The sequence below is a fragment of the Chrysemys picta genome, chromosome 4 (assembly GCF_011386835.1).
Source record: "Chrysemys picta bellii isolate R12L10 chromosome 4, ASM1138683v2, whole genome shotgun sequence".
NCBI lineage: Eukaryota > Metazoa > Chordata > Testudines > Emydidae > Chrysemys > Chrysemys picta.
Window position 1 is genome coordinate 125,405,626 of NC_088794.1, and position 16,650 is coordinate 125,422,275.

A 16,650-nucleotide genomic window follows, 5' to 3' on the forward strand; every position below is an offset into this window, starting at 1 on the left:
TGTGTAATAACATATTTAAAACCCAAAATCGGGATTATTTAATACAGTAATTTAAAAATCTTCTGAGCCCACCTGTTATATCGGGGTAGAGGTGTATCAGGTGTGGCAAAATAAGAAATCTCATGCTGTAAAGACATATCAAAATATGCCAGAATTTTTTAAAATGTTTAAAGACATCTTGCTGGTGTGCTCTCTCATTTATAGGTACAGAATTAAATTTCTCAATTTGCATTTGATATTTAGGCATTTCCAAAAAGTGTACTTTGATGAAAGGAAGACTTCGAACATACAAATAAAACTAAGAGAGTTACATTCTGATAAACATAAATCTAAGTTGAGCTCAGCTTTCAAAATTCTTTTTATAAATACTTCTTGTCCTTCCAAATTTAGGCCCTGCTTGAATTTGTGCAATTGACTCTTTAAGCTGTTATTTCTGTTTCCATAGCAAAGTTTTTTTTCTCCACAGTAAATTAAAAATTCACATTTTTTTTAAATAAAAGTTTAATGACATTTTGTTATAGCTAAATCTTCTCTCGAACTGGGACTGTCAAGATACCTACAAAGCCACAATACATAATTAAACAAATGTGTATTAAACATATTAAACGCTTTATTGAAACTGACTGAAAATATATGTCTTGAACTTTAAGACAGTGGTAAAGTAGCAACTGAGGTACCTGGAAAACTGTGGTAGCAACAGTGTCAGAACTTAACTACAAAACTTCCAAGAAGCTTATAACTAGGCTTGGCAGGATTCCATTTTTTTTAAATAATTTCAGTGCATAATATTGATGTTTCCTTTTAAGCACTGTTTTAGATTTGTATTGATTTAAATTTTCTCAGTTGCATGAAATTATGGGTTTAAGCATTTTCCCCATTTTTAAACATTTAAATTTTTCACAGTTGTGGGAAATTATGGGGATAGGGGGAATCAGAATTATTTAATGACTATAGATGCTGAGATTCAAAGAGTTATAACTTGTCAACATGTGAAAATATACAAATTAAATATTTTTATATCAACATAAACTTATTTTTACTAATTTTAAAAATATCAGCATATACTTATTTTTACTAATCAATTGCTAGTCCATTTGTAATCAGCCTAATTCAGAAGTCTAAATCACTGGGTTTTGAGTCCAATAAGTTCTCAAGCAGTGTTTTTCTTACTTTGCCTATCTGTAAATTTCAATTATCATTGACAAGACATTTTATTTTCATCTGGGTTTGTGTGTAAACAGTGAAATAAACATTTACCAACATTTACTGATAAACTAATCCTTCTTCAAAGCCTACTTATAAGTGAAAGAAACATTTATGAGTTAAATGACATTTTGTTTTGTACTAATAATGCAACTGTATCAGTCAACCATTGCTTTATAAATTCTTCTTTCAAGTAGCCTGCCTTGTTACAAATTATTAGTGAAAAATCATTGTCAAGTGCATAAATTATCAGGAAGGTAAATGAGATGCAGATTATGAGTTGCCATTTGTCTTAGTTGTGTCCACCTAGGTTGCTGCCAACAGTTTGTTTACACTGTGATAAACGAGTCGTGTTCATTTTTATTGAATAACAGTGATATAAGCCAGTTGCAGATACAGTTGCACAGAAGAGCTTTAATGCAAGATGTAAGTTATTGCATAATGCCCCTGGTTTCCAACAGAACAACTACGAAGTGCCAGATACTTCCCTTCATTTGTGTAGCATGGAGTTGAGCAAAGAATCCAAAATAGTGCAATTTCTGATTTTCCCTTTATATTGAGCCTGCCAAAAGCTTCTTCACATTAACATCATGTAGTTCTCCCACTGCAGATAATAGAAGGGCCTATCAGATCAAGCCTGGGGAGCACTCACTATGCAGCTCTTCCTGTGGGAAAGGAGGTTTGGGGGACACAGTCAAATTAAAAACATAAAATCTAGTCCATTAAGAAAAAGTGAAAAGAAGTTTCAAGGACTGCACCTGCTCCTAAGCCCCACAGACAATTTGTGATGTTATACTAACCTTTTTGCTATGTAAAATGTTTCTCCCTTGCCACTAGTGTGGGAAAGACCCACACAAATAACAGGAAAAACTGATTAACTAATTGCCTGTAAATATGGGAAACAGACTATGTACAAAGAATCATTAAATGCACAAAGTCAATAAAGAGAAAGAAAAGATATTTTCACTAATCTTTCAGTAATAGCAATCTTGGGCATTACTTACAATAGCAGCAGGAAGTGTGATTAAGTCAACTCAGTCCTTTCTTTACTCTCTAGTGGCTAAATAATGGACTGAACGGTATTATTTCCCAAGGAGGAATGCAGTGGGGGAACCACAGTCCCTCTAAACAGATACCCCCAAGCCTACAGAAGCAATCTCTGCAATTCCATGGGGCTTCTTAGAATTTGATACATTTTCCTTTCTCCAAGAGAAACATGAATTAGAGAGACTGACATTTCCTGACTATTTTTGCCCCCTGCCCAAGTTTTCCAGAGGATGGGAAGATTTAGGTGGCAGTTACCAAGCTATTGCATAACAGACCTGATCTAAAGCCCAATGAAGTCAATGGTCACAATATGCATTATTTCCTGCTAGCTATGAAGCTAACTTGTTTCACTTCTGTGCATTTTAAGTTCTATATAATTTTTAAAAATCAAGATGATTTTTTTGTGAAAAATAGTAATCAGCCAAAATGTGGCTGTCAACCACTAAATTCGGGAGACAGCTGCCAGCATGTGTCCACTTGTATTAATAATCTGTAAAATACATTATTTTTAAAAGGTAAACATTTCTGTATATATCAGCTCATCAAAAGGATTTTATTTGAAGTGATTGCTCACCCTGAAATAAATATAATTACATGTATATAAGAGATTGCACAGATACACCACATGGTTTAAACTTTCTTTAGAGTCTTTTGGACAAAAAAATAACCATTCCATGATGGTGGTTTTTCAATGACAATACACATTTTAAGTAACCTACCTGAATATTCTCAACAAAGGTATCCAAAAATTTAATAGGAATTTAAAATTTAGTTCTTATACAACAGAATACTTGCTTTCATACATCCAATAAGCCTACTGACCTTTCAGAAATCAAATTTCAAAGGACATGAATGCATTCATTAATTTATCCATAATAGAGATTTTATAACAGATACTAATGATCTGAAACAAAAATTCAACATGATTGATCTGCTTCTAAATTTGCCTTAACCTTCCATTTCAAATCCATAAAACTCCGCTACATTGGGGAATGTCATTATCGTATGAAAGTGATTCCGAAGTTGAATTCTTTGTGAAGACTGGAGTAACAAATGGAGAAACTTTTCTACAGAACAGTTTAAGGGAAATGAAGGGATTTTACCATTTTATCTATATATAAATAAAGAAAAGTTTTGTTGCATTCATTATTTTAGCAGATTCTATACAAGATTCTGTGATTAATTTTATTTAAACATAACTCTTGCAACGATTTAAACTAACGGTACGTAATGAAAATGGAGAGGATTAAAGGCTGACAGTTCTAATACAGAACTTGCACAGTAATCACCTTTAACACCGACTAAACAAGGAATGGCATAAACAGGATTAGAAACTAGACATTTTTAAACGAAGAAGCTTTGTTGCAGATTTTAATTGTTTTTCTAAGAAGGTTAGTTTTAACTTTCAGTATGCAATTCAATACTTTATCTGCAACATGTAGTATAAAGTGTACAAATCATCACACCAACATTTACATAATAATTGGCTTTGGCTCTGGTCTTATATAGACCTATTTACAAATCTGGGATAAGTAAACATCTATTTACCTAAGTTCTATACATATGTTCAAACTTTAAACCTGTTTCAAATCAAATCCTGTAAGATAAAAGTCTTTTAAATATACATCTTAAACCATTACAGTACTGCAGCATGTATATATATATTAATATTCCCATGGATCTGTTAAATTCTCCATTGATAGCGATTCACCACATGGAAAATTTTAGAAAAAAAATCAAAGATATTCTCTAACTCCTTTGTTTCCAGAATTAACACCTTGATGCTGATGGTTTTGGATTGCCATAAGCAGCTATTAGACTGGGAAAAATATAGCTCCTGGTACAAAAAAGAATTGATGTGCCTCAAAGTGGCCCAAAATTTGGGGTGCAACTTATCCTCTTATTAAGAGAGGGATATGTTTTTACGTAAATATAGTTGGGTAACCAAGTATTTTTGTTGTCTCCAATAATCAAGCTCCTACATGCTTCCCGGCCTCCTTCTTTGGAATTTGTGTCATGAATGGACACCCCAAATATTATTCTATATTAATTTTGGATTAATTAATTTGCAGTGGTGGTTCCTCACATGCCCATTGTCAATAACAGATTGTGCTCTTTGACAAACTGACCCCAATACCAAAGAGTTAATATTGCTGTTGCATTCCTGAAACAACTCAGAGTACAGCTAGTGTTTATGAGTCCTACAGTTTGTTTTGCAATTCTACAACTGAGATAGAATAATTTTTCTCCAGTTTAAAACCTACCTCAGAACCAATATGAAGAAAGAGGGCAGTTATTCCTGTGACTCCTACAATTTCCAAAGCACTATTTAGTTCATAATTACATTTAAAAGAAAAACCAAGTACATCTGCAAACAAGTACACAGCTTTTTACAAAAGGCCTCTTTGTGATCAATTATATAAAATATAGAGTTCTCATTTTCCTTAAAGTGCTATCATCATCAATATTGATTCAGAATCATCTACTGTTTCAAGAGGTCTTTTAGTACAGCACCAGCACTGGCATCAGGCAACACTGGCAGTGGTGTAAAAGTAGGCAAGGCATCAGAAAGAGATTTCATAAGCAGATGCCCCGATCCACCAGCTCCAAGAGAAGTGGGGGTGATTAGGGGCACTGCTGCAGATCGGGGTGCCAAGAATGGATTCGCATCTGGTCTTCTACTGGTTCCTGAGCCTGCAGTTTCTGAGATTTAAAACAAACAAACAAAAACCCACACATTAGAAAACATTTACAATCCACCAATTTTCAATGCATTTGTGTAGAAAGCAGATTATCCTTCAACTGGCTCCTCCTTCTCCATTGCATCAAATTCAGTCTTCTTGCCCTACACTTCAAGTCCTTTCAAAACTCTGCATCCTCTCTACTTATCTACTTTATTATTACATCCCACTGGTAAAATTATACCAGCTTTGACTGCCCATGTATCAACTTCTCACAACCTGCCCCTTTTATACAAAACTCCTGCCCATACTAGCTTATGTCCAAGTAATTTCAAATTCAGTATAAAAATTCTCTCAGTCCCAGATAAAACTAGGGCCGTACCAAATTCATGGCCATGAAAAATGCATCACGGACTGTGAAATCTGATCTCCCCTGTGAAATCTGTCTATTGTAGGGGAGGGGCAGGGCTGGGGCTCCTATTGTGCACCATGCTCCAGCTGCTAGTCTCGGCCGGGCTGGGGAGGGATGGGACTTCCTCTTCCCCAGCAGGGGCCATTCCTGGAGCTGGGTCAGACCCACCTCCGGGAACCTCTCCCAGTTGCAGGAAGCTCCGTGGCTGCTGACTGGGAGCCCAGCTCTGAAAGCAGCACCATCACCCGCAGCAGCGCAAAAGTGAGGGTGGCATGGCATGGAATTGCCACCCTTTCTTCTGCGCCCCCACCGGTAGCAGTACAGGAGTGAAGGTAGCATACCGTGACGCCTCCTACAATATCATGCCATACCATGCCACCCTTACTTCTGTGCTGCTGCTGGTGGCGGCACTGCCTTTAGAGCTGGGTGCCTGGCCAGCAGCCGCTGCTCTCTGGCTGCCCAGCTCTGAAGGCAGTGCCACCACTAGTAGTGCAGAAGTAAGGGTGGCAATACCGCGAGCCCCCAACAATAAATAGCCCTGTGACCCCACCCATGATCCGCTTTTGTGTCAGGATTCCCGGGGTTACAACACCGACATTTCAGATTTAAATAGCTGAAACCGTGACATTTATGATTTTTAAAATCCAATGACCCTGAAATTGACCAAAATGGACTGTGAATTTGGTAGGGCCCTAGATATAACCTATGTTTTTCCTTTGTGTGCAGATATCAGAGGGGAAAGCAGGCAAAAAAAAAAAAAATCAGGCTTATAGTGGAAACTAAGTTGCTACTACCACTCCATAATAATTCAATAGTTTTTTTTTTTTAAAAGAACTTTTATCACACAATTGGCTCAAACTCCTATAAATATAGCAAGGCTACTCAAGTCCTTTTGCATTGGTATGGGATCTACACCCTTATCTTATGCTTCTTCCATATGGTATATCTCTAGCAACTGAAAACTTAGATACCAAAGCCTAAACAATTAAGGGATATAGGATGGGTGTCTGGTTTTATAAGGGAACAATATGGTTCCTGAATGAATAAAGGACCTCAGAACTTTTTTTTTTCCAGACTAGGAAAATGGGCTTTTGCCAAATAAAATAGGGTACCCTGCCTATTATATTATAAATGACAAGAGTACAAAGAAATATGAAACCTAATTTAAGTTTATTGAAAATATTACTTTCAGAGATAAGCTGATATGGCAAATTGGAAATTCTTTATGTTTCTCCAATTTACTTGTGGTTTGAAAAAGTTATTTAAAACTTAATATTGCAGCTTACAATTGTTGAAATTTTAATTTAAAAAGGCTCTATGATCAGCAACAGTTGGCATCTAAAGATGAAGTCCTAAAAAGCATATTAAAAAAAATCATTCCATATGCAGAACGCTGATTAATTAAATTAAGGACTTGATCCTACAAGGTGCTGAGCATCCTAAACATATATTATTCAGCAGCATGTGCTCAGTGTCTTACAGGATCAGAATCTAAAGGAAAGTCAATTGATATTTTTGCACATACCTGCTAGGAAGTATTTCAAGCACAGGCATAATTGTTAAAGTATTCTGACTTTACCAACATGGAGAACAAATTAGAGATCCTTTCTCAGATCAAAAATCAATCTCACGTTAGCTCACATTTTTAAACAATCTGCTAGTTTTAGCCTAATACTTAGGAAGTGAACTGGTGTTACACATCACAAACCACCACAAGCTTGGCATTGTTAGCTCTATGAGACCCAGGCTGAACAGCAGGGATGCTGCAGATCAGGACTAGAGAGCACAGACATAACCACATGCAGGGAAGATTAACCACCATCTGTCTGTCTCTCACCATCAAAAGTAATATATTCACTCAGAGATTAAGGGGACTTTTTGGAGGATGGGGGAAGGGGGAAACAGAATTTAAAAGTGGTCTAAGGGAGCTAGGAGCTTAACTCCCGTATGCCCTTTAGAAAAATCCCATCAGAACGAAAGAAAGGACGGATGGACGGACGGACGGACACACACACACACACACACACACACACACACACACACAGTTTCTCTCTCCCTTTAGGTTTAATACAGAACTTCAAATTTTCCACCAAGATATGGTGTTACCTGTATGGCTGCTGGATCTGGAACTACTAGGATTACAAATTCCTGCTGCTCCTAAAGGTTTCATGTCATGAACAGAGAGCGTGGGTAGGGGAAGGTTTGGACGTGATTCTGTTTCAAGGAACTTCACAAACAGTTCTGAAAAAGACTAGAAAGAACATGCCCACTAATTAGACCATTTTCAATAATTTTCTTTAATTAGTAACTGCTTCTGGGCCAGAATTTAGAATGTATGACTGGTCCTGAAAAGATATGTACTGGGCTGCTAGAATTTTTCTAGCCCTAAGGTCACAAGAAATCAGACTTTAACATGCGGTGATCAAGGAATTTATTTAAAAAATATCAGTTAACCTTCAGTGACACAGCAAAAATATAATTTAAAACTTTAATAATTTCAAAGATAAACATTTGTACCTCCGCCATCAAAGTCTGATTGTTTCTTGAACCCCATTGCTGCTATTGACATCATAAGCAGTAGAACATGGACACAGGAACATTGTCACCCAAGTTACAACAGCTTAATAAAGAGAAGAAAATGTCAGTTTTTTTAAGGCCATTACTTTCTCCACTTTGTTTATCTGACACACTATGCCATGAATATGGGACCAGGAACTGCTTATGATGTCAGCAAAAGCATAGGACTCAGACTTTGCTAGGAGAATAAGCACTGCAGATACAAAATTATTAATCCTCCTCTTTATGCCTGTGAAACTACTAAGACAATTTACATTAGCAGCAAACATCTACACCTTAAAAATCACAACTCTGGCTGGTGGCTTACTTTATTACTCCACTTCATTGCTTGCATCATTTTAGTAGCCAATATCCTCCCATAAGCTTACAGTTAGAGATTAACGCTTTACATCAATTCTCCAACATTTTTATTCTGTGGCACGGTGAACAAAAAACAACCCCCAAAACATCCCACTTCCAAACCCTCTTATTGCTCACTGCTTGATTCTCAAATATGTTCCATTCTGCTGACCACCAAGAAAGGCTCCAGTCTACTGACTACAGAGTCAGAATCACCACTTTATAAAACTTGAAAAGTGGCTGCTTTCTCAAGAATTTCTGAACCTAAGACCAACGATGTACAGCACAGAAAAGCTAGGAATTCCAGCTTTCAAGTTAAAATTGAAAGGAGGGTGGGGGTAGCTTGGGGAAAGGGAAGGACAAAATTGTAATCAAAGTATGATTTCATGGTCTTATATCCTGCAGCCTGCTGAAGACTCCCAGCTTTCAAATAATGTATTTAACCTCTAGCTCTGAAGGTTCACACAATAAAGGTTCCTGGTGGACAACGAGGTCATCGATCCCTAGAAGAGCTGTAATATTTTGGTAGTAGCCCAGCACTTAGTATGGACCTCAGGCCAGTATGACTTTTAACCTCCTGTTTATTACTGGTTTAAAAAAATGTTGGAAAACAAACTAGTTGCACTAAGCACACAAGTAATTCAAGATCTATTATCAATAAAACCAACATTAAATCAAGACCAAAATACCAAAACTAAAAATGTTAGCATTGATATGTAACTGTCATAGCTTTTGCATTTAAATGTAGAGAATTGTATAATTAATCCTTACACTATTGAAAACAGATTGATTAGTTGGTCTTATAGGTGTGCTCGGGACACTCTTTGATCCAGCTCCTCCTCCACCAAGCCAACCAGTCATCCATCTGGTAACACCCTTTTGGTCTTCAGACAATAACTAGAGAGAATTAAAAAAAGAGAAATGCTGAAACAAAGAAAAAACAGCAAAACCAACCAACAAAAAGCAAACAAACATACAAAAAATCAGCTTATGTGCTGGCTCCCTTACATTTGCTCACAAATGGCAAAGGGAACTGTTCCAGATTATCTTATCTGACGAACAGCGAACCCTTATTTACTGACAAAAGCTTTAAAACTGTTCTCCACCACTCTGAAATATCCCGCTGGTCTAAAATCCTGTTATGCATAAAACCACTGTTTAAATAAGCCTGTATACATGAGTTAAACTAGTTTGACTAACTGAAGTAAACATTCTCAGATTGTCATATTATAGCTACTGTACTAGCAACCAAGTGAAGCTCTTCCCTTCCACTACATCAACATCCATCAGACAAAATGACATCCTGCATCTATTATTCTATTAAAATCATCGTAAGATCCGGTAGGATCAGCATGTCTCTTTTTAAGAATGAACACAGATGAAAGGCCAAATTTTTTATTTTCCATAAACATTGCTTGGCCTTGGCATTTAACTCAGCAGCAGAAAATAACATTCTGTTTTACTAACATCACAAATATATGTTAAATGAAAGAGGAAGTCTAGTTTTTAATGCGGTATTTACCTGATCTAGCTCTTCCTTTTTGATCCCCAAAATACTTCCCATTAACCTTAAGACCTCATGACGCTTATTCTTTGGAGTATGAAAATGACCAATGAAGAGATTTCTCATCAAGACCCTACAAAAATGAAGAGAAAGCTAATTAATCCATTCAGTTTTTACAGAACTCATGGCGCCAAAATATTAACATATTAATCCTTATTCTTGAAACGATTTCACATACCCTTTTCTAATTTATCATCATCATAATAAACCAAAGTTAAAATGTATGATGCAAGAAATAAATGGCAACCTCACCAATTTCCTTTAAGCTCCCAAAACACTTCCTATACTGTGGGTTATAATTTGGAGAAGCTTTCAAATGGCCTTATTATCTACTGAGACTGAGGGAACAATGATTCACATGCAGAGGAAGTGATATATTTCACTGAGATGGAGCAAGAAGCAAGAAGCTAAGTACTGTCTTGAACCAGTCCTAAGGAAGGAAACAGTAGAGTGACTATAGTTTTAATATCAATTCTAAGTGGGGGGAACCAAATGAGAATCTGATATCCAGATGCTGCCAGCTATGTGAGAAGGCTTACTTTTTGTGCACTAGACCGATTACAATGTACTAGCATTGAACTACAGATAGAAAGTCAAGAAATTAGAGTCAAATTAGAATTATAAATAAGCAACAATCAATAATGCAAATTTTGTTTAGAAGACACATTTTAATTCTGCTTAGACAAACATTTTTATTTCAATTTTCAAAACTAATCTTTAAAATGACTGTACAATGGAAAATATGCAAGTATTCACTATTTTTTTGAAAGATTTTATGCAGAAACCTAAATCTACACCATGACAACTATTCTTATTCGGTTAGTGTAGTTTTAAGAAGGGATGTATAGGATGAAGAGCAAAGAAATTATAAATACACCAATTAAAAAAAGTCACTTACTTGTCCACTTTCCCTTCTGTGCTGTTTATAAGGTTCATTAGTTTGTTTTGTGCATCTTCTAACATTTCTTGTTTGATCTCACCTAGAGAATTAATATGTAATTTCACTGTAAATTAACTAAAATAGAAGATTTTAAGATAATATACACTTCAAAGTCATATACACATTTATGTTTTCAAATAAAATGCATCAATATTATTAAAATAAGCTGTTTTTTTTTAATAAAGATGATGTATTTGGAAAGTGTTCACTTAATAAAGTATTTAATATTTTAATATGAGCTAAAATACCCAGCACATTCAGTGCAAAGTGAGCCAAAGCACAGACAGCAGGATATAAATCCACTGCATGAGGCTTGGTAAATTGTTCAGCTGCAGTTAAATTAACTAAAGCTGGAAAATTAGATCTTATGCAACAGTTCATGAGTTGCTTCAGTACATTCTAAGTATGATTTCAGTCCTATCTGAAATCTTATACAGTGGTAGACTATGAACTTAGAAACCACTTCGGTCACCATACTAACCAAACCTACCCCACTGGGTCTCCTGAATTAGCCATAAATTGCTATTGACACCCCAACAGGCTTGAAAATGTTAGCACTTTTAGAGCTATTTTCTCATGTTGGGAAACAGAAACATTTATTTGCATTTTACTTTATCCCATTTTCCAGGTATAATTTTGCAGACTGCCAGTTTGACGCAAGACTGCAATGACTCTTATGGTGTGTTCTGGTCTGTAACAGGGTCAGTGTATGCCATCTGGTCATTTGTGTTCTGCCTTTTTAGCTTCCCAGTGCACAAGGGAAGAGACAAGTTCATGAGACAAGTTCCATCCCTTCTCGGGGTTTGGTTTATTAAAGTAACTTCGCAGTTCAACATCATCTCAATGCAAAACAAACTTTCACGGACTCCAGCATTCCTTCCCAAAAACCAGATCCAACTGTCTGGACCTAAAGCCTCTCATCAGTAAAGCGTCTATCTTTGCTTTCTGTAGGTATCTCTCACCAGGCAGTCCCATCTGTTTGGCAAAAAGCCCCTCACCAGCGTCCTTCCTCTGGCCCTGAGTCTTTCTTCTTTTTCTCTTTAGCAACCCTGGGCTGCCAGCACCTAACTCAGCCACTGTCCCAAGCTGCGAAACAGCGCGCTGAAACATGTGCATGCACTCCAGAACCAGCACACTTACATGGTCCATTATGCCAATAACCCTAATAATGAAAAGGAGTTATAGGAGAGACTGAAATGGCTTTTTGGAAGTATGAAAATTCAGTTTAAAATGGTTGGACTGGAACATCACAGATACCATGAAATTTCCCTGAGACATGCAGCTGAGGGACAAATGAGAGGGCCAAAAGCTGTTAGGTATATGGTATGATTTGCAAATTAAATAAATATCAATACTTATGGAGTTAAAAAAGTTTCAAAAATGGACCTTTAGCCACTATCCTGAATTCCTACTTGCCAGCTCCATGTTCCAATTGGTTGTTGTGATGCAATACCCTGATCTGCTGGATCACAGCTGAGTGGAAATCATATGCTGAATGGTCAACTACAGTGTGGTTTTGTGACTGATATGTCCAGTAGGGAAGTTACCGAGAACAATGATTCATTTCATACAGACAAAACAGGCATCAGATTTAGTCCTTTTGTTGCTATGATCATCATTCTTCCCAAACAGTTTAATGGCATCCATTTCTCTATGCATCTAATATTACATATAACTCAACCACTTGCCTTTTCTTATACACATACAATCACCTAACCACCCTATGGAACTGTATCCTGGACTTTGTTTGACCTGCCATCACCCAACAAGCTGATAAAAATAGCTTATGAATTCCTAAAATATTGTTATGAGAGAAAAATAAATCCCTAAGGAAATTCACACAACAAAGCCATTTTATTCAACATTAATGTTGTGAGAAAACATGCCAAGATTCCTACTCATAAAATTATATTAAAATATGGAATAAAAAATAACAGATATTAGATAAATTAAAGATTTTTTGCACAATGAAATAGTAAAGTAATTGCTAGACAACTTCTTCACTTTCAAAATGTATTGGGATTTAAGACAAAGTTGACAATTGCTTAGGAACTAAAAGATATTTCCAGGGTAGTATTAGATGCTAAACGGTAGTGTTAGATGCTAAACTCTGGTGGTTTCTTCTCCTATCATCATCATGGCAAATCCCAAAGGAAAATGGTCTCTTTGCAGATCGAGCACCACTTGGATCAATCTTTGACTAGTTTACATTTGTCACCAACATGCAGGATACCAGAATGCCCCTTCCGCACGGTTTCATTGGTCAGTTTCACCTCAGTGGCAGAGAATCTCTTAGCCACTTCAGCTACATGGACAATTGTCTAGATTATATTGAAGCTGACCACCTTGACAAACACCCTAACGACACGAACGCCCCTGGAGAAGTCTTCTCCCGACTAGGGTTAAAATGATTGCCAAGTTTGGATTTTGCAAGACATATTCCCTCAGGGTTACATTCAACCTAATGCAAAGGGCAGGTACAAATCTCTATGTACCATATATAAAGGCTTAACTGGGGCATAGGAGTTTCATGCAGAGCCTCTGTGGTAAAATGGATTTCACTCTCATGTAACATTAACAGAGACCAGGAGCTTTTCCTTCCCTTCCTCTGCAGAGTTGAGAGGCTATCATCTTCAATCTTGTAGGAAATGTCCATCAGGTTTATCTACCCTTGCAGGAGGTTCCCCGTGCTCATGTGTTTGTATATTTCAGAGAATTTCAAATTATACTTGTAAATTTTAAGTAAACTTTTTAAATCCAATATTTTCTGTATTAAGAAGCTGACCATAAGATATGGACATCTACAAGCCCGAATCACTAAAATATGTAAGTAAAATTCCTATGAAGAACTATCAATAAGTAAATATATATTTGGGGTAACTTTATCAACTTCTTTTTGTTACAAATCATCTGACATACATGGAAAAACACTTCACTCTAATTTCCACATGGCTTGTAATCCTTTCTAAAATTCACCCCACAATCATGTTGGCACAGTGGGGTTTTCTCAATTAACAGTAATAACTCCCATGCCACCCTCAGCAGGACTTTCTATATACATCAAAGAGCTTAGCTGTGAAACTGATATGTTCTAATGTATCCTGTTTGAGGACTCCAAGTATAACTGTAATAGTTGTGTGTCACAAACTGAATTTTATAGAGTGCAGAGCGGAAAGAAAGTAACTAGTGTAATGCTGGAAAAATCTTACTCCAGAGGCATAAGGATTAGTCTTTTTATTCAAAACAAAGTAAAAACTTTTCTATACACTATTTATAGATTGATTGATCTCTCTTTGCAATTACACACACACACCCCCCCTTCTAATAATCAGATTTATTATTGCACATCAGTATCAATTACACTCTGAATACAAGGGTAAATTGAGAAATCCCACATATTAGCATTAACAAACTTTGAGGATGTGATGCGATCAGAGAACCATCCTGATGCACAACGTGCCAGAGAATGGCTGCTTAAATACAAACACACACTTGCAAATTCCAAATTTTTGCAAATGCTAGACATTAAAGGGTGTGCTTTTAAAATCAAGGTTTTAAAGATATAAAGAAGCATAATTTATATAAAATAACTTAATATGTGGGTTTCCACAAGACCAAAGTTTAAAGAAAGAAATTTTAAGAAAAGCTGAAAGCTCTGGGGGCCATATGAGTTAGCTGACATGGTATGTTGTGTAGGTCTTTCAGAGAGCAACAGGGAAGAGAAAATCATTTAAAAAAATTGGAAAATGTGATTACAAAACCAAAAAATTGACAAGGAAACTCAGGAGCAGATGTAGTATCTGAAATTACCTTTTAACAGCTCCCCCCCCCCTTTTTTTAATTGACCAGATTTCAACTTAATGGTGTTGCTTTAGACTACACTATATTTCAACTGTTCATCTCAAAACTTATTCCTCATAGTCAATACAAACATTACCAATACATTTTAAAGTGAAAATATTATTGCTAAATATATTATTCTACTTTTGCCAAAACATTTATTCTATCATGAGCTCACTAAGGGTCACCTTAATAGCTATATTCCATCATAAGTTTAATAAGGGTCAATTTAATGGCTATTACATATCTACACTCATTTGTAGAGTGAATAAACTGTTTTATAATCAGTCCACATCTCAGAAATATATTTCCTTCTAAAGTATTGTGACATCACAAGTATAATTTCACAGTTGAATACAATTTAATCATTTATTTCATGGGTATGAAAAGAGTGCACAGCAGAAGAGACCTGAGCCAAAATTCAGTATGGATTGCTGTAAACGAGACATTTCTGACAGTCTCCAATAATTTGTTAACCATTTATGGCAATTCAAAAAACTGCATCTGGTATGTCTTATATTTTCCCATTAAATATCAGTTCTCCTGCCAAAAAAATCCATAAAGAAATTCTTCAAAAGATTTGGCCAACAAAGCTGTGTCTGGGAATGTATTTGGCCCATTTTCAACAGGACATCATATGTTTTCTTGAATAAATAACATGTTAAAAAACAGAGAGCCTTTTCTGAAAAAAATAAATAAAAAATCTACTATTTAATAGATACTTCTAACCAAGTAAAACGTTGTTTCCCTTATGTATCAAGTTTTTACACTAAACTGCTTATATCACATTGAGCAAGACAAGGTGGGTGAGGTAGTATCTTTAATTGGAGCAACCTCTGTTGGTGGAAGAGACAAGCTTTTGAGTTACACAGAGCTCTTCCTGAGATTTGAATATTTCCTCATTTACCTTGTCTCTCTCATATTCTGGGACCAACATGGCTAAAACAACACTGCAAATATCACATTATCATTTGAAACCATACTAAGACCCAACCTTGCCTGTAAGCTCAAACCTACTGAGACCTACCAACCTTCCCACCACCACAATCACCAAATGCAAAACTATGGGACTAAGTTCACCCTGGCATGAGCACACCCTCTCACAAGAGGGGGAGTTTTGTCTGCTTACGCCAAGGTTCAATTTGGTCCTTGGGGTCAGGGAGAGTTTCACAGGGAACAACTATACTGAAATCAAGCTATACAGATGGTTCAATTTACGTTGTAGAAGTCATATGTGGACTTGGAGAAATACCCCTAACTTTGCCCACAGGAGCCCAAGTTTTGCGTACACACAACTGCAATTTGAGTAAACAATCATTCAATCAACTAGTAAGAGTCACAGCTTTTCTGGAGAATTGTTGCTGAAATAGCTGAGAGTTGGCAAATTACTTTGCACCCCTACTTCCTCTCTGACCCCAAGCTTTCCTATCCATTTGCTTTAAAATGAAAAGTTTGTTTTAAGGGACAAGAATGAGTTGGTCAATGAAGATGAGGAAGAAAAAAATAAAAACACCAGCAAAGTTTTAAAATGAGCCGTAGGAATCAGATGAATATGTTCGCTGCTCAACAGCAGAAGCTACCATTACAGGGGGCGATGAGACACTCTGGGCTCCTTCCCCCATGGAAACTCAAAAGAAGAAGGATCTTCCAATAATTTCCCTTTGACGGGGGAAGAGAATGAGCAAAACCCAAGAACTGCTAGTGACTGCAGGGCACAAGTGACCCTTTACCATCCCCTCATCTTCAGACACTAATTAACATGGACACCTTCTGGCTCTCTTCCTACCCCCCAGACTCTCATATCAAGCCTGAATCCAAGGAGTGGATTGGGTAGGTTGAAAGCTGGGCATGCAAGTACAGTAATGGCAAAGCAGGTTGGACTAGGGCACCTGGATAGAGGGGCAGAAGGAGGGATGGTCAGGAGAGCAAGGGAGAAGAGAAGGAAAAGGTAACAAGACAGGTACAGAACATCCCCTCATGCTTGGAAAAAAAGGTTTAAAACTGGGCTGGATTATTTAACAAGTTCAGTACTCTTAGTTATTTGTGG

The 16,650-nt window shown here is 36.6% G+C and overlaps 1 protein-coding gene across 3 annotated transcripts in view; it reads right to left on the reverse strand.

Moving 5' to 3' along the window:
* Positions 1 to 2,784: 2,784 nt before the first annotated feature.
* The window catches only part of TRIP11 (thyroid hormone receptor interactor 11), an 83,731-nt gene continuing 69,865 nt past the window's right edge, over positions 2,785 to 16,650 (reverse strand). For all 3 annotated transcript variants that reach the window (XM_008165732.4, XM_005285413.4, XM_065595622.1), the window contains 5 exons: positions 10,722 to 10,803; positions 9,782 to 9,896; positions 9,031 to 9,156; positions 7,450 to 7,594; positions 2,785 to 4,953 (listed from right to left, as the gene is read on the reverse strand). In XM_008165732.4, the coding sequence (XP_008163954.2) occupies positions 4,733 to 4,953; positions 7,450 to 7,594; positions 9,031 to 9,156; positions 9,782 to 9,896; positions 10,722 to 10,803 (689 nt within the window). In that variant the 3' untranslated portion in view covers positions 2,785 to 4,732. The remainder of the gene's footprint in view (positions 4,954 to 7,449; positions 7,595 to 9,030; positions 9,157 to 9,781; positions 9,897 to 10,721; positions 10,804 to 16,650) is intronic.